The 21,314-nt window shown below is 52.1% G+C and overlaps 2 protein-coding genes across 14 annotated transcripts in view; one reads left to right on the top strand and one right to left on the bottom strand.

Annotated features, from left to right (window-relative positions):
• Positions 1–6,401, bottom strand: part of ERCC1 (ERCC excision repair 1, endonuclease non-catalytic subunit) — a 25,931-nt gene extending 19,530 nt beyond the window's left edge. Inside the window, exon 1 of one of the 7 annotated variants that reach the window (XR_014784966.1) lies at positions 5,589–5,689. The gene's annotated coding sequence lies outside the window, so the exon portion shown is untranslated. Of the gene's footprint in view, positions 1–3,298; positions 3,430–5,588; positions 5,738–6,229 lie in introns of those variants that run through there. The other 6 variants (XM_084814589.1, XM_084814591.1, XM_084814592.1 and 3 more) reach the window with 6 other exon arrangements.
• On the top strand, positions 1,083–21,314 carry LOC146337434 (uncharacterized). 7 transcript variants are annotated; one of them, XM_084814577.1, is made up of 8 exons: positions 1,083–1,211; positions 2,341–2,430; positions 5,609–5,692; positions 5,994–6,329; positions 15,825–15,994; positions 16,817–16,908; positions 17,694–17,826; positions 18,169–21,314. In XM_084814577.1, exons 1-7 carry the CDS (start codon positions 1,142–1,144, stop codon positions 17,815–17,817), a joined length of 966 nt encoding a protein of 321 aa, XP_084670703.1. In that variant the 5' UTR covers positions 1,083–1,141; the 3' UTR covers positions 17,818–17,826; positions 18,169–21,314. The 7 variants fall into 7 exon arrangements, with proteins under 7 accessions (XP_084670703.1, XP_084670701.1, XP_084670700.1 ...); XM_084814575.1 differs by having other exon boundaries at positions 1,124–1,211; positions 5,609–6,329; positions 16,820–16,908; XM_084814574.1 differs by having other exon boundaries at positions 1,124–1,211; positions 5,609–6,329; positions 18,809–21,314.

Genomic DNA, 21,314 nt, shown 5'->3' with positions numbered 1-21,314 from the left:
GAGAAATGCAGAGGCAGGAGATGCAATTGGCAGGCGGTTTTTGCCCTCGCTCGCGCCTGTCAAATCTCATCCTGACAACGCCCCCAACAACTGAAAACAACTGACCACAGCAGGCAGACACAGCGGTTTCTTCTGCTATTGGAGAATTTCACAGGGAGGTCATGGCGCACCTGTTCTGTGGCCTGGGAAAATACCACACTTTTCGTGTTTGGGGAAAACACACGATAGGTTGGGGGAAATTGCAGGAGACACCCTGGAGGGTAGGCGTCATCTAAAGAGCCTGCAAACGTCTGAGAGAGAGCCATCTCAATAGCAGGATAAAAGCTCCGTGTGATGAACCCCTTTGTCTGTACTTGAAACATTTATTGGCACATGGGATTAAAGGGCCAAGTAGAACTATGAATTGCAAGGAAACTGAATACAGTCTCTGTAGCAGAAGAACTGCAGATTTGTTAAAGGTTTGATGCCTAACAGTACCTAGCTAAGAGACCCACGGAGTTAATAAGGACGCCCCCTCGTCCACCATGTGATCATGCAGTGCTCTTGCAGTCTGATGCGGGGGATATGCACTCATCTGACATGCACCAGTGAAAGAAGGAGACTGGAGCAGATGTTGAAAGAAAACATGCAGGGAAGGTGTGCACTGCAGCACTGGAGAAGGGGAGTGCACAGCCTTCTAAGAAGCATTTAAAAAAGCAAATGGTCCATTAAGCGATGAGGTGCTTTTCTAGGAGGGGGTGGGACCTGTTTACTCCAGACAGGCTGGCTTTTGCTTGAAGGGTACAGCAGGGGAGGAACCACTAAGTGGAAAATATAAAGTAATAATAATTAAAAAAAAAAAAGAAGCTACACATCTGAGAAGCATTTGTCAGTCTTGTACGTTTCTTCTCCCTGGGGAACAAGCAAGGTTGATGAGAAAAAGAGAGACAAGACTTCCACTTTTAGAATTATATTGTGGGTGGTCCAGGGAGTTTTGGTTTGTGCTTGACTGGCCCCATCTGGTCAAGATAAACTTCTGCTTATATGAATCAGTTACGCAACAGGCCTTTTTGGTAGAGAGAAAGTGATTTTCCGGCCAGTCGGTACTTTGCCTTCTACCAGCACGTCCCATGTGGGCACAGCAGCTTCTCCCATCCCGAGGATGTCACAGGGGGTGACTTATGCTGATGTGAGATTCGTGAGGAGCTCTCCAGGGAAGATTCAACCAGAAGGTACTGTTACGGGGCCCAACTTCCCTGAGCAGTGAGAAGTTCTGGGGGCAGCCCAGATCTGGGTTCGGTTCCCTTTTCAAGGAGAGATAAGTGGAGACTTGAGAGGTTTCTGGAATATTTGAGTTTATTTACAACGATGCAAGTTGGGCATAGGGGGATACCCAGCTTAATAGTCCTCAAGGCTGCAGCAACACCACCCTACGTCAGATCACCCAGAGAGGTAGCCCAGAGGCTCTGCCTTTCCAAAGCTAGCTCTTCCCTCTCAGTCTCCCTCCAACTGCAGATTCCCCTTTGTTCCTTTTCACAGATACACAGGCCCAGATTTCAGGTGCTTCCAGATGGGAGGGTCCTGGTGCTAAGTATCAGAAAGCATTGTGCTGCTATTTCATCTTTTCTTATTTAAAGGATTTTCTGCAGTATGAAAAAAGATGGAAGAGAGCCAGTGTGGTGTAGTGGTGAGAGTGTTGGACTGGGAGCCTGGAGATCCGGGTTCTAGTCCCCACTCAGCCATGGAAGCTCACTGGGTGACTTTGGGCCAGTTGCAGACTCTCAGCCCAACCTCGCAGGGTTGGGGTTGTTGTGAAGATAAAAGGGAGAGGAGGAGGACCACGTAAGCCGTCTTGGGTTCCTTGCAAGAGGAAAAAGGCGTGATATAAATGCAATAAATAAATAATAAATAAAATAAATCAGAAGCAGTGGGAAAACACAGGAGGGTTTTGAGTGGAAGACATTTTCTGGACCCTCTGTAACATTCTGTGAATTAGGCAGGGTGATGGTGCTATAAAAACCTTGTCTGGCAGCACCCTTGTTCATTCTTAGCTGGGGGAGAAAGGCGCCCCCCAGAAAGGTGCCCCAAGAGTTCCCCCTTACTCAAGGACATTCCAGCCATTGTGGGCAATTAGCCAGAAATCTCCTGAACCAAAGGAAGGTCTGGCCAGACCTGGCTGACAGTGTGACCAACCCTAGGCAGTCCTTCTGGACCCTTTACCCCTTTTCTCTCCAAATCTCCAACTCCTTTGCAGCAACTGGACAGCAAGCTTATAACCAAAGAAAGGCAGCTGCTCCAGACCCCCCTCTGGGCTTCCTCTCTACCTCCCCACTCATGCCTCACCCCCCCCTTCTCTTCCAGAGGCAAGTGATGGGGAGCTCACCTATGAGAACGTCCAGGTAGCCAGTCCCGGGGAAGAGAATGTCCCTGTCAGCTCAGAGCCCCCTAAAGGTGAGTGGGACCTTTGCCCCAACACAATATTCCCCCTGCCAGGTAGAGACACAGCTGGTGAAGACAAGGGGGAAGATGCATAGCATACCTGGAGCCTCTAGCATGGGTGGAAGTCAGTTGTTCAGCTTCCCCTGTCCCCAGATGACTTTCCCATTTCACCATGCACCCACCTAACCCAAGAACACATTTATAGATTATGTGTTTCTCACTGTTTTAAGCTGAGTTGGCATTGAAATTGATTTGTTATGGGTTTATTCTTTTAATATTGACACTGTTGCCTGCTTGGGACTATTTTAAAATCCTGCTTTGAAAATCCTCTTCTGTCCCTCTTCCACCCCCCAAATGACTTTCTCTTCTGGATCCATTTCTTTCATAGTTTTACTATGTAAATTGTAAGGTGTTTTAAAAGTAACTATTGTCTTTTATGTCCATTGGCGTTTGCCTTGGGGACTCTGGTTAAGAAGCAAGCTACACTTTCAGTTAATTAATTCCTCCAGCCCCCTTTCCATCCATGGCCATAGGGTTCGGGGCTTAGAGACTGTCAGGTGCTTCTGATTCTACAGCCCACTCAGCTCAGTTCTAAAAATCCAGACCTCCCACATGACTGTTCTAGGGAGGCAACAGCCCAGAATGGAAACTCCTCTGATGGGTCTTTGGCATCTTGGGTGCACCCAAATTGGTCTACCCTTTTCCTTGCCCCTGTGTCCAGCTAAGTTTCCCTTCTACACCTTGCTCTACGAGGATGATCGGAAGGTGCTGTTCAGGGCATGTCTTGGGGCTTGGGTTACCCTCCATCAGTAGCAACCTGTGTCTTTTCAACAAAGGCAGTATAGGGAGGGGCCATAGCTCAGTGTGATATTGCCCCTGCCTTGTATGCAGAAGGTCTCAAGTTCAATCCCTGGCAGCATCTCCAGGTAAGGATAGGAAGAATCTCCACGCAATGAGTTTAGTTCGCTCTCCACTTTGTTCTGGTTTTTACTGGAGTAGAATCTGCTCCATCTGGGGACACACAAGGGCTGAAAACCCAGATTATCCCAAGCTACTCTGAGGCTCTCGGCAGGTCACACGGCAGTTTACTGTGACTTGTTTGGGTGGCTACTGGGTGGAGGTCTCATCCAAGTCATAATTTAGAGAGCCTGTGCCCTCCCTCCCACTCTCACCTTGTTCCACCCCTTCTGCTTCCTCTGGCCAGTGTGTACGTTAATGCCCCCACCCTTCCCAACCGATGTTGAGCCCTCCCCACCCAATTTTTAAAAATTGATTTTCCCTCTAAAAACGCAATAGCAACAGGCCTAAATGCGCAGCAGCGACCCCTCACATTACTGCACTAGTGGGGACACTCAAGGTAGCCTGCTTTCAATCTATAACATTTCCCCCCCATGCATGTTTACTCAGAAGTAAGAAATCTCACTCCCCTGCAGTGAAAGGGTTAAAGACTAACTGTAGGAACTCGCCCTAAAGTGCTCTTTTGCTTCTCCTTTCTCTCTTGCTGTCCTGATGTGCTTCTTTGATGTTCTGTAGCTTCCCTGTGATGTAAAATCACAGTAACAGTCTTGCCTTCTCATTGCAGCGGGAAGGAGAAAGGGAGGCTGGTGGAGGCAGTAGGCAAAAGTGCACACATGGGGACAGATGGGGTGGGGAGCCGTAACTCTGCAGCAGATTGCTGGGATGCAGCAAAACTGGGGTGGGGAGCTAGAAATGGGGAACATTGCAATCCTATGCATCTCTACTCAGAAGTAAGCCCCATTGGGTTCAACGGGGCTTCCTCCCCTGTAAGTGGGTTTGGAATTGCGGCCAATGTCTCCCAGAGGAGTTCTGAGAAACAAAAGGAGGAAAATTTGATGATGATGATGATGATGATAATAATAATAATGAGAATCCCCTCCAAAATGGGCAAGCTGAATTCTGAATTTGAAGACTTCTCTGTGAACCCAGTCGTCCAGAGCTCCTCTCCCATGACATTTGCAGAAGGAAAAGTGAAAGAGCGCTTTAGCCTTTAACCCTTTCACTGCAGGGGGGTGAGATTTATTTCTTATTGCTGAGTTAACATGCACAGAAGAGGGGTGGGGGTGGGAAATGTTAAAGACTGAAAGCAGGCTAACTGAAGTGATCGAGTGTCCCCGCTCTGTGGTAAAATGAGGGGTTCTTTGATGTTCTCTGTTTTCCCAGTTATGTAAAATCCCTTCTCTGTTTTGTCGTTTTATCGTGGTAACATTCTTTCTGGTTTACAGGATCATTCATAATGTAGTAGCAGCAGGGAGTCTAGACGGGTGGGAAACAAGCCTCCCTCATTGCTCTCCCCACTGTTTTTTTTTTACCCTACGTCCAACCACCCCATACCTCACTTGTAAATAACTCCAGTCCCCCTGCCCCCGAGGCAGCTGTGGTTGGTGAAACTGGAGCGCTTCCTTAAGGTTCACAATGGAGTGGCAATGTGCTATTTCGACGCTGTGCTTTTAAGGGGATTTTTTTTTTTAAGGTAGAGACTGCCAAGCAGAACACGTCTACACTGGGGGGGGGGGGGATGGCCACCAGAGGTTAGTGGTGGGCAAGGCGAGGTAAATACCATGAGGTAGCTCAGAACTCCTGAATGACCAGCTGCAAAATGGGAGAAACTTTGGGGAAACACAGGGAGGGGAAAGAGTGGGGGCACACCCCTTGACCAGGGTCAGGGAGCTCATGGCCAGGTGAAAGACCCTCCCCTGGGCAGGGCTGTCATGCTGAAGTAAATGCGGAGGATTGCTACAACAGAAGTGCAGAATTAAGGACAACAATCGGACTAAAAGTAGTCTCAGAAAACGCGGTTTTTCTGCAAAGCTCTCCAGGAGGGCAGTGAGGTGGCCACGGCATCATGCGCCCTGAACGCCCTCCAAATGCAGCCAGGCCGCGGCGAATCACTCGTGGAGGGCGGCACCCCTAGGAAAGAGCCCTGCCGGGGCGGCGGGGACAAGGCTGGGCTCGACAGGCCGAGGGTCTGCCTCTGCGGCAGGCAGCGGCCCGTGTCCCGCCCGGCAGGCCCGACGGTGGCGGCCGCGCCGTGCCCGCCTGGGGGTGGGCTCGGCCCGCCCTGCCCGGGCGCTGCGGCGCGTCCGGCTCGCCGCCGCTGCCCCCGGCCTGCGGCGGGGCGGCGGCGCGTCGTCCAGCCCAGCCCAGCTCACCGCGCGGGTCTCCCTTCCAGAGCGGAGCGGCCGGCGCTGGCGCGCGGCGCTGGCGGGCGCCTGCCTCCTCCTCCTGGCCACCACCGTCGGATTCGGGGTCTGCTGTGAGTAGCCGGCGCCGTGCTCCCCGCCCCGCCCCGCCTCGCCCCGCCCCGCCCCGCCCCGCGGGCAGGCTTCCCAGGGCGAGGGCGCGGCCCCGCGGGCCCGGCCAGCTCCGCGGGGCAGCTCCCCGGGCCCCGGCTGGAACCGGGCCGGACTCGCCGCCCCGCCCCGCCCCGCCCCGGGCCACGAGCGCAAGGCTGCGGGGCTCCTCCGCCCGCCCCGAGGGGCGCGCGGGCCGGCGCCGCCCGCAGCCCGGCGCGCTCCGCGGAGCCCCGCTCACGCCGGCCCGGCTGTGCTCCGCAGACTGGCAAGCCTCGCGGCAGCTGCAGCGCGCGTCCCGCGCCCACGCGGCGGCCAGCGGCGCCCTGCAGCGGAGCGCCCGCGCCCGGGAGGAGAGCCTGGCGCAGGCCCGGCGGCGGCTGCGCGAGGCCGGGGCGGCCCTCAACTCCACCAGGGCGGCCCTCCTGGACAGCTGGACGGCTGCGAACGGAAGCCAGCAACTGCTGCAGCGGCGGGAAGAAGCGCTGCAGCGGGCGCACCTCGGCCTGGCTCGCCTGCAGCGGGAGAAGGAGGACGCGGAGGGGGCGGCGCGGCGGCTGCAGGCGCAGCTGGCCCTCGCCGGCTCGTGCCAGGAGATCGGTATGTCCCGCTGGCCCCCGCCCCGGGGCCCGCTCGGGCCGGGCGGCGGGGCGCCTCCCGCGCGCTTCCGGGGGGGCGGGGCGCGCGGCGACGGGCGAGGGGAGGGGGGCGAGGCGAGGCGAGGGGAGGGGAGGGGAGGGCTGCAGGAGCGAGGCACGGCGGGCGTGGTCCGCAGAGGGGTGGCCGCGGCCGCCAGGGGCCTGGGCGGGAACGTGCTCGGGATCAGGGGGTCGGAGGGCTGGGGGCCTGCGAGGCCATCGAGTCCAGCCCCCGGCTCGGCACAGGAAGCCTGGTTCCCGGGCAGCCTCCCGTCCGCCGACTGCCCGGGGCTGACCCTGCTTAGCTTCCGAGATCAGGCGCATCCAGCCCAGGGGCGGAAACGCGGGGGGCCCCACACAGGGCCCCAGCAGGGAGCGGGGAGCCCGAGGGCAGCGAGACCAAAGCTGAGAAGAGGGGCCTGAAAACCGCCATCTGAGGCGAGGCACTGCCAGTCGGGGAGAACGCGGTCGGCCGAAGCAGCAGAGTACAAAAGGGCCCAGTTGTGGCAACCAATAAATGAGCAAACAAGCGCACAACTGTGAATGGGTCAGGTGATGCTAGTACAATGTTATAACAACATGAGCGCACAATGAACGTAGTGGGTGTAAGTGATCTATTTAAAATAGGTTATTGTTGGAACAATGTAACTATAATATGAAAACAATATGAATACAATTGTACATATACTGGAAGATAACAGAAGCATCTGTATCACAGGTATATACATATAAATATTATAATTTGTTCAAAGGATCTCAAAGTCCATCCAAAAAGTCTTACAGGAATCCGGTGTAATCCTGTTTCACGTATGAGTTGCTTCTTCAGATAAATAATAACTGTAAAGATATTAAAATCTGCAGTCATATATATATGCACATAGGCACACACACAGTATTATATTTATATTCACATTAGTTGTCATTTATTATCATAATATGTACATGTACAAAAACATTCAAATAAACACAAACATTCTTGTTAAGAATTGTTATCATAATCTTATCAAAAATTATTTATGTGAAAGCGGGGCTGTACTTTATAAGCAAGGAAATTGTTTCAACTCACCGTCCTTAGACTCAACAAAAAACGCTGTGGCCGTATTGTAATCTGAATAGTTTTTGAATGAAGCCGCTTAATCCACTGGCATAGCTTGCATTTTATCTCATAGAGCTTCACAGAGCTAAGAAAGAACAACACTTAAAGCATATAGTATTGGTATAGCACCAAAAAATTTATTTGAAATGAGACAAAAGGTAACCAAACAAACCTCAGACCACAGGCTGATGATTTCTCCTGCTCTAACATCAATAAGTTGAGTCGAGAGCTGTGAGCATACCAATTCGTTGTTGTTGTTCAGTCGTTCAGTCATGTCCGACTCTTCGTGACCCCATGGACCATAGCACGGCAGGCCTTCCTGTCCTCTGCTCTCTCCCGAAGCGTGCTCAAGTTCATATTCATTGCATCGGTGATGCTATCTAGCCATCTCATCCTCTGCCGTCCCCTTCTCCTTTTGCCTTCAGTCTTTCCCAGCATCAGGGTCTTTTCCAGGGAGTTTTCTCTTCGCATTAGGTGGCCAAAATATTGGAGCTTCAGCTTCAGTCTCTGTCCTTCCAATGAGCACTCAGGGCTGATTTCCTTTAGGATGGACTGATTTGACCTCCTTGCAGTCCAGGGCACTCGTAAGAGTCTTCTCCAGCACCACAGTTCGAAAGCATCGATTCTTCGGCGCTCAGCCTTCCTTATAGTCCAGCTCTCACAGCGATACGTTGCTACTGGGAAAACCATAGCTTTGATTAGACGGACCTTTGTCGGCAAGGTGATGTCTCTGCTTCTGACTATGCTGTCTAGGTTTGCCATAGCTTTCCTCCCAAGGAGCAAGCGTAGGGTGGTATCGTCTGCATATCGGAGGTTGTTGATAATTCTCCCGGCAATCTTAATTCCGACCTCTGATTCATCCAACCCGGCATTTCTCATGATGTACTCTGCATATAAGTTAAATAAGCAGGGCGACAATATGCAGCCTTGTCGTACTCCTTTCCCAATTTTGAACCACTCGGTTGTTCCATGTCTGGTTCTTACTGTTGCTTCTTGACCCTCGTACAGGTTTCTCAGGAGACAGGTAAGGTGGTCTGGTACTCCCATCACTTTAAGAATTTGCCACAGTTTGTTGTGATCCACACAATCAAAGGCTTTAGCGTAGTCAGTGAAGCAGAAATAGAAGTTTTTCTGGAATTCTCTTGCTTTCTCCATGATCCAGCGAATGTTGGTGATTTGATCTCTAGTTCCTCTGCCTCTTCGAAATCCAGCTTGTACTTCTGGTAGTTCTCAGTTTGCATACTGCTGAAGCCTAGCTTGTAGGATTTTGAGCATAACCTTGCTGGCATGTGAAATGAGCACAATTGTGTGGTAGTTTGAACACTCTTTGGCGTTGCCCTTCTTTGGAATTGGAATGTAAACTGACCTTTTCCAGTCTTGCGGCCACTGTGGAGTGTTCCAAATTTGTTGGCATATTGAATGCAACACTTTAACAGCATCATCTTTTAGGATTTTAAATAGCTTAGCTGGAATACTGTCATCTCCGCTAGCTTTGTTGTTACTAATGCTTCCTAAGGTCCACTTGACTTCACTCTCTGGGATGTCCGGCTCAAGTTCAGTGACCGCACTCTCATGGCTATCAGGGACATTCAGATCTTTCCTGTCCAGTTCTTCTGTGTATTCTTGCCACCTCTTCTTAATCTCATCTGCTTCTGTTAGGTCCCTGCCTTCTTTGTCCTTTATCATGCCCATCTTTGCACAAAGCGTTCCCTTGAGATCTCCAATTTTCTTGAAGAGATCTCTAGTCTTTCCCATTCTGTTGTTTTCCTCAATTTCTTTGCATTGTTCATTTAAGAAGGCCTTCTTGTCTCTCCTTGCTATTCTCTGGAACTCTGCATTCAGTTGGATATATCTTCCCCTTTCTCCCTTGCTTTTCGCTTCCCTTCTTTCTTCAGCTACTTGTAAAGCCTCCTCAGACAGCCACTTTGCTTTCTTGCATTTCTTTTTCTTTGGGATGGATTTCATTGCTGCCTCCTGAACACTGTTACGGACCTCTGTCCATAGTTCCTCAGGCACTCTGTCTATCAGGTCTAATCCCTGAAATCTATTCCTCACCTCCACTGTATATTCATAAGGGATATGATTGAGGTCATACCTGAATGGTTTAGTGGTTTTCCCTACGTTCTTCAATTTAAGCCGAAATTTGGAACAAGAAGCTCATGATCTGAGCCACAGTCAGCTCCAGGTCTTGTTTTGACTGACTGTATGGAGCTTCTCCATCTTTGGCTGCAAAGGACATAATCAATCTGATTTCGATATTGACCATCTGGTGATGTCCATGTGTAAAGTCGCCTCTTGTGCTGTTGGAAAAGAGTGTTTGCTATGATCAGCGTGTTCTCTTGGCAAAACCTTGTAAGCCTTTATCCTGCTTCATTTTGTACACCAAGGCCACGCTTGCCTGTTATCCCGGTGATTTCTTGACTTCCTACTTTAGCATTCCAATCCCCTATGATGAAGAGGACATCTTTTTTTGGTGTTAGTTCTAGAAGGTGTTGTAGGTCTTCATAGAACCGATCAACCTCAGCTTCTTCAGCATCAGTGCTTGGGCATAGACTTGAATTACTGTGATGTTGAATGGTTTGCCTTGGATTCATACTGAGATCATTCTGTTGTTTTTGAGATTGTACCCCAGTACTGCTTTTCCCACCCTTTTGTTGACTATGAGTGCTACTCCATTTCTTCTAAGGGATTCTTGCCCACAGTAGTAGATATGATGGTCACCTGAATTAAATTCGCCCATGCCTGTCCATTTTAGTTCGCTGATTCCCAAGATGTCGATGTTCAATCTTGCCATCTCATGTTTGACCACCTCCAGCTTACCTTGATTCATTGATCTGACATTCCAGGTTCCTAAACAATATTGTTCTTTACAGCATCGGATTTTCTTTTCACCACCAGACACATCCACAGCTGAGTGTCCTTTCGGCTTTGGCCCAGCCGCTTCACTCTTTCTGGCGCTACTTGGAAATACCCTCTGCTCTTCCCCAGTAGTATATTGGACACCTTCCGACCTGAGGGGCTCATCTTCCGGCGTCATCTCTTTCAGCCTTGTGATACGTTCCATGGGGTTTTCTTGGCAAGAATACTGGAGTGGGTTGCCATTTCCTTCTCCAGTGGACCACATTTTGTCAGAACTCTCTGCCATGACCTGTCCGTCTTGGGTGGCCCTGCACGGCATAGCTTATGGCTTCACTGAGTTACGCAAGCCCCTTCGCCACAACAAGGCAGTGATCCATGAAGGGATCACTACCAATTCGTAGCAGGTTTTAAATATCCAGCATTGAAAGAAGGCTAAGTCATCCACGTTGCTGTTAAAGGTATAAGCTGGCTGGCTGAGGTGGCCTGGGAGAGCCAGTATTGGTAAAGGGGATCTTTTGTTTTGATTTTTGTTTAACTGTTGGTTGGGGAGGGTTGGTTGTGTTTTTAGGGGTGGGTAGCCTGCCTGATAGGCAGGAGCGAGGGGGCATGTGTCCACCTGACAGAGGCAGTGAGGGGAGTGTTGGGGGCCAGAACATACCGAGGCTGGGCGGCAGGCGCTGGCGGAGCACTAGGGCAGGCCATGCCGGGTAAGGGGAACAAGGGAGAGATGTGTAATATCTGTCCCCTGATCCAGGCCTGCCCAGAGCCAAAGGATGGCTGGGGAGGCATGACTCCATTTTCTGGCCTTCATTTGCTGCTCTGCAATGCCAGGTCTGTTACCCAGAAAACATGCCTCATCCATGACATGGTCCTGGATGAGGGTGCAGACCTGGCATGTATTATGGAGACCTGGCTGGCCGAGGCTGCTGCTCCAACCCTTGCAGCCATGTGCCCAGCCGGGTTTTCGTATGCACAGCAGCCGAGGGCTGGGGATCGGGGAGGGGGAGTGGCTGTTATCTACCAGGAGTCCATGGTCTTCACCAGACCCCCTCTCCGGGAGACCAAGGTTGCTGAGTGCATGTACTGGAGGTCGAGCCTGAAGGGCAGTCTGCAGATTCTTCTCGTGTACCGTCCACCCCACTGCGCGACTGACTCCCTGGCTGAGGTGCTTGAGGTGGTCTCTGATGTGCGTGTGCAGTCCCCTAACTTACTGGTGTTGGGGGACTTCAATGTACATTCAGAGGCCATCCTCACGGGGGCACCTCAGGACTTCATGGAGACCATGGCTTCCTGGGAGCTGCACACTATTCCAACTGGGCCCACCCATGTAGCCGGTCATGCGCTAGACCTTGTGTTTGATTCTGGAGAAGCGGGGAGTGATCTGGAAGTCGAAGGTATATCCACTACCCCCTTGACATGGTCAGATCACTATCTGGTGATGTTGGACTTCTCGGTTCCACAACCCCTCCACAGGGGCGGAGGACCCATTAAAATGGTCCGCCCCAGGCGCCTTATGGATCCGAATGGATTCCTGAACGTGCTTGGGGATTCTCTGGAGCACGCCAACGGCCACTCGGTCGAGGCCCTGGTGGGTGGCTGGAATGCTGCAATCACTGGGGCATTAGATCGGGTGGCTCCGAAACGCCCTCTCCCCCTGAACAGGGCTCGGACTGCACCATGGTTCAGTCCACAGTTACGAGCCCTGAAACAGGAGTTGAGATGGCTAGAGTGCCAGTGTCGGAAGTCTCACTCCGAAGACGATCGGACACGGGCTAGAGCTGTATCTTCAGCCTATCATGTGGTGGTGAAGGCAGCAAAAAAAGAATACTGTGCTGCCTCTATCGCGTCCGCAGAGTGCTGTCCCCGGAGGCTGTTCCAAGTGGTCCGGAGCCTGGTTGGTCCAGTGGCTCTGGAACCACTGGAGCATTCTAAGGCCTCCTGTGAGGCCTCGGCAAGGCACTTTGCGGATAAAATTGATCGGATCAGGAGCGTTATTCCATGCGCCATGGATACAGTTGGTGAGCGAGAGGCGGCCTGTGGCAAATCGGTTTTGTGGGATCGGTTCCAGCTTCTTCCTTCTGATGAAGTGGACAAGGTGCTTTCATCTGTAAGGCCGACCACCTGCTTACTTGATCCTTGCCCATCTTGGCTCATTATGGGCTGCAGAGAGAGGCTGGGTGAGGGGATCAGGGCGGTGGTGAACGCCTCCCTTGAGGAGGGAGTGATGCCATCTGCCCTCAAAGAGGCAGTGATAGGACCGCTCTTAAAGAAGCCCTCCTTAGATCCCTAAGTTTTGAACAACTTTCACCCAGTCTTGAATCTGCCATTTTGGGGCAAGGTGATTGAGTGGTGATTGAGTGATGCTGTTGAAGGCACACTTGGAAGAAGCTGATTATCTAGATCCATTTCAGTCGGGCTTCAGGCCTGGGCCTGGGACAGAAACGGCCTTGGTCGCCTTGGTGGATGATATGAGGAGGACTTTGGATAGGGGTGAATGCTCCTTCCTTGTTCTCGACCTCTCAGTGGCTTTTAATACCGTTGACCATGATACCCTGCTGGACTGCCTGGACGGGGTGGGCATTGGAGACACCATATTACAGTGGTTCTGGTCCTTCCTCTCCGGTAGGTACCAGAGGGTAGCACTGGGAGAGGAGGTTTCGGATCTGTGGCCGCTCACTTGTGGGGTGCCACAGGGTTCCATCCTCTCCCTGGTGCTATTTAACATCTATGTGAAGCCGCTGGGGGCTACCATCAGGAGGTTTGGGGTGCGGTGTCATCAATATGCGGATGATACACAGCTCTACCTCTCGTTCAAATCTTCACCAGGGTTGGCCGTGGAATCCCTGTCTAAATGTCTGGAGACAGTGAGTGGCTGGATGGGGAGGAATAAGCTGAAGCTGAACCCTGACAAGACTGAGGTACTTCTGGTGGGAGACAAGAGGAGGTTGGGGGATGTTGACCTGGTGTTTAATGGGGTACGGCTACCCTTGAAAGACCAGGTCCGCAGCCTGGGGGTCATTTTAGACTCCCAGCTGTCCACAGAATCATAGAATAGTGGGGTTGGAAGGGGCCTGCAAGGCCATCGAGTCCAACCCCCTACTCAATGCAGGAATCCAAATCAGAGCATCCCTGACAGATGGCTGTCCAGCCTCATCTTGAAGGCCTCCAGTGTGGGAGAGCCCATGGAGGCTCAGGTGTCAGCTGTGAGCCGGACAGCGCTGTATCAACTCCATCTGATACGACGGCTGCGCCCCTTCCTTCCTGACCATCTGCTCTCATCAGTAGTACATGCCCTGGGCTCCTCTCGTCTAGACTACTGTAATGCACTCTACGTGGGGTTACCCTTGAAGACGGGTCAGAAGCTGCAGCTGGTACAGAATGCGGCGGCTCCCCTGATTAAAGGCAGCTGCCAGTGTAATCACATCACTCCAGTGCTGAAGGAGTTGCACTGGTTACCAGTTGTTTTCTGGGCCAAATTCACGGTGTTGGTTTTGACCTTTAAAACCCTCTATGGTTCCAGCCCAGCCAATCTCAAAGAGCGCCTCCAGCAACACCAGACAGGCCGCTTAACAAGATCAGCCTCGGATGGCCTTCTCTCTGTCCCATCAGCCAGGACAGCTAGGCTGGTGAGGATGAGGGAGAGGGCCTTCTCTGTGGTGGCCCCCACTCTGTGGAACTCCCTCCCTAGGGAACTCTGCCATGCTCCTTCTAATGAGCTTCCGCCACGCACTGAAAACTTGGTTATTCAGGTAGGCATTTGGGGTGGGTTAGGGTATTTTTAAATAATGTTTTAATGTATAATTTTACTGTTTTAAATTGTACCATTGTACATCGCCCAGAGTGGCCAGGTGACCGGCCAGATGGGCGATTAAGAAATTTAATTAATAATAATAGTAATAGTATTTGGCTTCATATGCCATCAAAAAAATATCTCCAGTACAAATGCCTTTATATATTACACAAAAGATGCCAGATCCAGAGAAACATTCAAACCTTTAGGGATCACAGACTGTAGTTTGAAGATCCGCTCAACCTCCTTACATAGCAGTAAACTGTTATAATCTGTCCAATTGTATTTATGAGAATAAATTCTATCTATAACTAGGAACTTAAAGTCCTCATGCGTACGAGCCCATTCTGCAAAGTGTTGCACCAAGGGAGCATCCAAAACGCGTTTTCTTAATTTGGACTTGATTTGAAAGGAATAATATATTCATAGAATCATAGATTGCTTCTGTTATCTTCCAGTATATGTACAATTGTATTCATATTGTTTTCATATTATAATTATATTGTTCCAACAATAATCTATTTTAAATAGATCACTTACACCCACTATGTTCATTGTGTGTTCATATAGTTATAACATTATACTATTATTACCTGACCCATTCACAGTTGTGTGCTTGTTTGCTCATTTCTTATCCACCAAAGTAGCGGACAGGCCATGGAGGAGGAGGACAGAGGAGGGACCGTTGGCCTTGGCCCTGGGAAGGCCGCAATCTTCAGGCCAAGCGAGATGTGGCACGAGTCTTTTCGCACAATCAGGAGGTCTTGCAAGGCCAGTGTCTCTGCGGCCGGTCACCCCATTGCTGCCACGGCCCTCGCTCCCTTAGCAGTCTTTACCTAGTCCTGCTCTCTCTCATTTTCTTCTTATCTCTTTACCTTGCCTTCCTACTTGAAGGGGGCTGGGGGGACAGAGAGCCTTTTTCCTTTTTATACAATTACAAGTAGAAAAAAATGACAGGGTTTCATGGGTGATGTAGAGATTCGGGGCAGTTCTCTGACTGCAAAATTGAAAGGTCAAACACTCACAAGACACATGCACACTGTCCTCTGATGTGTTGCAGTGGTTCTGAGCACTTCATGCTTTGATGCTCTGGGAAATGTGCGTTATGAATTACATTCATGTACGTTACATTGAGAAGTTCCTCTCTTGACATTTCAGTCCTGCATTGTGATCCTGTTACTTTCTTCCACTGTGCCACCTTTCTCAGTCCATTGTATATTATTTATGTTTAGTAGTAGTTTTATTCATATATATATATACCATTGTTCAGAGATATTCACGTTACTTCGGTATTCTGATGAAGCAGGATCTTGTGTAGGATTTAGCCAGTACCAGAGGGGAAAGGAAGGGAGGTCAAATGCCCACTCTGAAATGGCTTGCCCACTATTTCCCACCCTGTCTGAATTTGAAATACAGACTGTGAAATATAGGCATCTGTCTGTTAGGAAGGTGGCAATATGCAAGAGAAAGCCGCCCCTCCCCAATGCACACATCTGAGATGGCTTTTTTTAAAGAGGTAGCAGCATTATTTATGTGCCCTCCTTCTCTGGGCCCACCACGCTCCAAAAAGGGGTGCAAACACAGTAAATATTGGGCAGTGCTTTATCTGGGAATAAATCAGGCCCCCTCCCAAGACAAATACTACCTCTGCAGGCCATAACTGCAGCTCAAGACCAGCAAAGTCTCTCTTGCCCTCATGTCTTCTTCACCAGGCTGCTGTCCCCCTGAATGGATGCTCTTCCGATGGAAATGCCTCTGGATTTCAAGTGAACACAAGTCTTGGGAAACCAGCAAGGATGACTGTCGTCAGAGATCGTCTCAGCTGCTTATTCTAAAAGACCCCTGGAATGCTGCAGATCTATGGGCTGTGGAAAGAAGAATGGTCCGATGCAAATGGCTCTAGTGGGAGGGGTGGGCTGGGGTGGGGTGTCAAGCCCTACTGGCCAGAAGGAGAAATCCAAAGGCAGCTCCACGTGCAAACATGAAAATGTTGGGCAACCCAGGGGGCTCAAAAACAGGCCAGAGTGGAACAGTCTAGTTCCATATCTGTCCCAAGACAGGTCAGTGGACACCTAAACCATCCCAATCTAAAGCCTGTACCAGCTCCCCCAACCTGGTGCTCTCCAGATGTGGCCTGCCCATGCTGGCTGAGGATGCTGGGAGTTGTAGTCCACCCAGAGGCCACCAGGTTGGGGAAGGCTGGCCTGTACAGAAGGACAGCACCGCCCCACTTCCATTTCCCACTACCGAGCTGCACCCCTAGCGAGCTTGTGGTCCCAAAAGAACAGAGAAGGTGTTTATTTTATTCATTTATTTAATTACATTTCTATACCACCCAATAGCCGAAGCTCTCTGGGGGTTTCCCTCCCTCTGCTGGTTTTTTCTTGAGAAAGTGGTGAAACACTTTGTCAAGAAGGGGGTGGTTAGTCAGGAGAACTTTTTGGAGGGGGGACTTGCCTCCTCCATCTCGGGCCGTGTTGCACCTGGAAGGGGGGAGGCAGTGTTTCCCAGCCGTTTTCCTGACTGGACTGCACTGAGGGGGAAAAGAGAGACTAGTGTTGGGAAGACCTTCTGCCCAGTGGGGGCCCCTCTCTCCATCAAGCGCCCTCCCCCAAATTAACAGCGCTCCCCCACCCTCCAGCTGTAGAAATCATCCCAGACTGAGATGCTTAAGTAGCTCAACTCTTTTGTTTTGAATTTTCAGCAGCATTCACGTTCATACTGGATTGGACTAAAAGAAACAAGGCAGAATTATTACTGGAGTTGGCTTTGGATTGATGGCTCACGCTTTGAAGGGTAAGTGGGGAAGAGAAGGCCTACCATTTGTTACCCATCAACAAGATACGTTCAGACTGGATGGGGTCCAGGAGTGGTCCCAGTTCCTCCCACCCTCGCAGGTGCAGAACATATTAGATGGACATGTTATGCCTTCTTATACTGATCATTTTTCAGATGTGGCGACTCACAAAATCAGCGTGATCAGATCAATATTGTCTCTGGGCTCTGAGAGGAGCTGGCCTGGGCCATCTCTGAGCTGTTGGAAAATAGCCTAGAGCGGGGGGGGGGGGGGCAATTGAGAGCCTGAGGACTGGATCTGGCCTCCAGAACAACTCCGGGAGCAATGAGAAGCAATGAGACCCCTCACGAGGGGTATTAAGCAAGAACTTGTATCCCTCAGCTCCCCCCCCTGCCCCCGCCGGTGACACACAACATCCGTTTGCATTGGACACTGTACCTCTGAGGCCTGTGTTACTGGTAGACAATGGCAGTTTTATTCTAGAGCCTGGCCATTTGGGAGAGGGTGGACTAGTCTCTGGAGAACAGAAATTCTCCCCCCTTCCTCAAAGATAAAGAAATTGGCATTCCCTAGTCTGGAGATCCATGTTCCCTCCTTTTGCAGGGGTTGCCCAGGAGACATTCTGGCTCCACCTTGGGGAGTCATCTTGGGTTACAGCCAGATCCGGCCAGTTGGATGCTACAAAATGTGGAACAGCCCCACAGTGACTGATAGCGAGAGATCATGAATGGCTGGACGGGATTGTCACCTTTTGTTTTCTTGGTGCATTTTCTTTTTCTTTCAGAGTTGTGAAGCCATCTAATGGTGATTGCGCATACATGAGCCAAGAAGGCCTGAGTGCAGGTTCCTGTTATAGACATTGGCCGTATGTCTGTGAGAAAGCAGCCAGGACCAGTTCCTGGTTGTAGGATGCCCGTGTGAGTACTACAGGCAGAAATGCAAAGCTCTTGGGAAGGATCTGATAGTGTTTTTCTGCAAGCAGGCCCCACTCACCACCCAGGATCGGGCTTATATTTCACCCTGCAAATGAAGGCCAAGATTATGCCGACATGAGGGTGCAGCTACGCAGCTGGCCAAAGCAATGTCTGCATGGGTCTGCATGGAGCAAGGCATCCCTGTGTTGTTAATCCTGTGCCTCCCTCACGCACCCACTTGGATGCTGAAGAGGGAGCAGGGGAAACACCCCGAAGGCAGGCAACCCCGCTGCAGTTTGGGGCTGGGCTAAGAGCAGCTGGCAAACAGCTCTTTCTTGTCCCCAGGGGCTCCTGGGAGAGGCCTGCGTGGAGAGCAAGAGGGAGCGGCCCACCATCACCCATGAGAGGAGGGGAAGAGAAAAGGAGAGAATGCAGCCACCCCCGTCCCGAGCTTTCTCTTGCTGCGTGGGGCGTCTCCCAGCAACTCTGCTGCACCTCTTCCGCACACCACGCAGCCTGCCTCAAGCCTCCTTTGTCACAACAACCAGGCCAGGGGCTCCAGGGCCACCTGCTCCCCTCCCCTCCAACCTGACTTCCGGTCCCTGCGAGGGATCCCTGCCTCTGCGACGGCTGGCCACTGCGCTCCTGCCTCTGCAGCCAGCAAGGCCTCTCCAGGCAGAACAGAGGCCAGGATTTGGGCTCCCAAGGGACAGGAGTGCTGCCCCAGGAGGCAGCACACAGGGCAGAGGCTGATGTGTCCTCAGCAGGGGAAGCAGCAAGAGGCGAGAGGAGAATCCTGCCCCTACGGAGGAATGCCTCCAGCAGTGCCTCAGCTGCAGCCTCCTGCCCTTCTTGCGGCAGCCCCGAGCTGTGCTCCCTCCATCCCTGCCTTGCTGACATCTCCTGGTCTTTGTTCCAGCTGCGGGCTAAGCGTAGAGCCCCTTGCCACGGGGCTATGCTAGCTCAGCCTGTTTCTGTCCAGCAGGAAGTGTGGTCGCCCAGTCTGTGCATCCATGGCCCCCAAAGAGGAGAGATTCATCCCGGCTCCCCGATGGCCACGTTTTCTTTCCATCTGATGAATGCTCTTGCTTGTGAAGGGGTTCTTCAGAAAGGCAGCGGTGAACTGGCCTGGCCTCCACCTTGCAGTTGGGCTGAGATGTATGTTTTGGCTCTTGAAAGGGTGGGGAAACAGAGCCAGCCAGGGAAAAGGGTTTGCCATGGGAATTGGGCCAGAGGGACGAACAAGGGACAACTGGGGCTGTACAACCTGCCCCAGAGCCAGGAGGGAGGAATTGGGAAGGTGGTGTGTGTGTGGAGGGGATTAAACAGCTGTGTCTGGAGGTGAGATCCTGGCTGCTGTCCTGTCCTGAAGCCCCTGAAACAAGGCAGGCTGGAGTTGCAGAACCACAGAGAGCTCCAAGAGAGCAACCTGCTCCAAGGAGCTGGGGGGGCTGAACTGAACCCTTTCATCCCTACTGGGCTGAATTCCCCTTTGCTGGTCTCTGCTCCCCACACCACTCCCATGAGGGCTGGCAGAGGGTGGGGCAGCCCTATGGCCTCTCCGTTACTTCTCCCCAGGCTGGTTACCAGGGCAGACGAGCAGGCACTGGGGCTGTGTGGTCCTTGGTGTCGAGGGGGAGGGTTCCTCATGGGGTGGATGGGGAGTGGGCTCTGGGTTTAATGTCTCTGGAGGTCCTGGCTGGAAGGAGCCCTGGCCGCGAAGCTCAGGAGTGACGTTGGGGCCTGGATCGGAATCCAGCTCCTCTGCTTCCGATGCTGCTGGTCCAATTCATCTTGCCAGTCCCCATCTGGGTCAGAGTCGGGGTCTGAGCTGCTGCTCAGGATGGGGGCCAGGACACCTCTTACATGGATAGTTGCCACAGTGGGCAGGCCGCGGCATCTCCTGCTCGCCACTCCTGCTGCCTGGGCCGGAGCGAGAGGCAGGGGAACAAGCAGGTGGCCCTGGGGAAGAGGGGGAGCTGGGCCCGAGGGCTCTTGCCAGGGGGCCCCTGCTGGGGGGGGGAGCTCAGCAGGGGCCCAGCCATGCCTGCCTGCAACACTGGCCCTGCTTCATTAAGTGAGCGGTGAGTGGATGAGAACTGATGCAGAGATCTGAGGGCTGTTTTTTCTTAGCAAATCATGCATAGCCCAACTCAGGAGGCTTTGTTGCGTTTGGATTTATGACATCCCCTTCCAATTAGAGACTGGAGGTGTTCGGACTAAGGAAACACACGCCACGCCGCCTCCCCCGATCACAGCTCTTGCTCACCAGGGCGCATTGACAGGGGAACCACACAAAACGAGTCGGGCCAAGGAAGATGCCTGCCCCTGTATGCTTCTGTTAGAATCGCTTTTTCCTCCTGGTCCTGGAATGTTTTCAGGTGGGAGTCTTGCAGCACTGTTGTGAAAAGCGCCATGCGGGCTAAACCTTCACCCAGGCAAGCCCTTTTCCCTAGAGGGGCAAGCAATGGTGTGTTCTCTAAAACTGTTTTCCTACCACAGGGAACAGTCAAAATATGCACTACTGTCTGTATCTCTGCCTGAGAGAGCTGGGGAGTACCCTCCCAGACTCTGTGGCACCACCCGCTAGCAGCCACGGCTGCCCACCCAGGCCCACTGCACGCCACACCACGCCACAGCAGCTGCGGGAGTCGCCTCTTCCACAGAATCCTTTTAAGGGGCCTGAACGTTTGAGGGAGCAGGCAGAGCAAAGTGGTCTTTATTATCATGACCCGTTGTCTATACGCCACCACCCACACGCGAGGCATTTTGCAAAGAATGCGTGGCCAGGTCTTTGCCCCAAGGTGCTTGCAGTCTAGCAGTGGATGCAGGGGAGACAACAAACGGAGGGAGATGGAGACCAGGGTGAACAGCAGCAGGTGTCCTGACTCCAGGTGCACATCGGTGGGCTCAGTAGGGGTGCTCCTCTTCAGGGTCTCCTCCACCCTGGACGCTGTTTGATAAATGCATTGCCCTTGCTGCAGGTGTTGCTAGGGAGCGGCAGATGGGGAGCCCTTTCCCACTCACTGGCATCAGCTGGCCTCAGGGTGGGGCTGACAGCAACCTTGATGGACACAGGGCTGGCAGCCCCTCTGCTCCCACAGGCACCCTGGACCAGGAAATGTGCTGCCCCCAGTTCTGTACTGCATTAAAGTATAAGAAATGTTTGTGTTTATACTGTGGGTGGGGAGATCAAGGATCTGCTAGCCAGGCCTGCTGTAGCTGGACCCTAGAAGCCTGAGATGAACCAGAAGGGGTGTTCCTTTGGGCAGGGGTCTTTCCTTACTTTTGACCCAGCCAGCAAAGAAGCTTGAGGCTCAGAAGGCCTGGGAGAGAAGGCTCTGTTTTTACCAGGCCTCCCCTTTTATCCAGCACCCACCAATAACTTCCCACCAGACCCAACCCTTGTTTGTGATCACCTCATTTCCTGTGGACTGGAAGTAGTTGTTCCATTGAAAGAGACTGTTCAATAAATAATTGTTTGTGCATTT

Source organism: Heloderma suspectum, chromosome 10 (assembly GCF_057233095.1).
Source record: "Heloderma suspectum isolate Gila_16-S chromosome 10, 16-S_ref, whole genome shotgun sequence".
In the NCBI taxonomy this organism is placed as follows: domain Eukaryota; kingdom Metazoa; phylum Chordata; class Lepidosauria; order Squamata; family Helodermatidae; genus Heloderma; species Heloderma suspectum.
The sequence above is the reverse complement of the archived record's forward strand: the minus strand, read 5'-3'. Positions and strand labels throughout refer to the sequence as shown.